Raw genomic sequence first — 547 nt, 5'->3', positions numbered from 1 at the left:
ATTGTCCTAGGTCCAAAGAGTGGATTACTAAGCCCATTTGACCTCACCTATTTACCTTATTCCTCAATTTTTGTGAAAAAGGATATCTTTATTACTATTATGGTTCTTAAATTTGTTATAACATTGTGATAATGAAAAAGTATATCTTTACTATTACTGTTATATAAGTGGTAAAAATGCTAAAAGAATAGTATAGAGATAGAAACTGTTTCCCCAATATTCAAGAAATAAGGTAAATAGGTGAGAGCAGGTAGGTCTAGTAATTAAGCAACCCCCCTCCCCCAATTAACACCCCAGCTATCAGCCTTTACGTTCTCGCAGACATCTCGTAACTCACGGTGAAATGGAGCCCCTCTGGTCCTGTGACAAGTGCGGCCGTAACTACATCCGGCACCGAAGCCTCCTGCGGCACATGGCAAGTCACGACCAGAAGTACATATGCCAGACGTGTGACGAGTCCTTCCTGTCGGCACAGCGGCTGGCGGTGCACATGCGGAGCCACGACCCCAATCATAAGACTCGGTACGGAAGGAAGTTTCTCTGGGGG

The 547-nt window shown here is 44.1% G+C and overlaps 1 protein-coding gene across 2 annotated transcripts in view; it reads left to right on the top strand.

Moving 5' to 3' along the window:
- Positions 1-547, top strand: part of LOC119591248 — a 17897-nt gene that overhangs the window by 7744 nt on the left and 9606 nt on the right. For both annotated transcript variants that reach the window (XM_037939959.1, XM_037939958.1), the window contains exon 7: positions 322-522. In XM_037939959.1, the coding sequence (XP_037795887.1) occupies positions 322-522 (201 nt within the window). The remainder of the gene's footprint in view (positions 1-321; positions 523-547) is intronic.

The sequence above is a fragment of the Penaeus monodon genome, chromosome 28 (assembly GCF_015228065.2).
Source record: "Penaeus monodon isolate SGIC_2016 chromosome 28, NSTDA_Pmon_1, whole genome shotgun sequence".
NCBI classification, from domain to species: Eukaryota; Metazoa; Arthropoda; class Malacostraca; order Decapoda; family Penaeidae; genus Penaeus; species Penaeus monodon.
The sequence above is the reverse complement of the archived record's forward strand: the minus strand, read 5'-3'. Positions and strand labels throughout refer to the sequence as shown.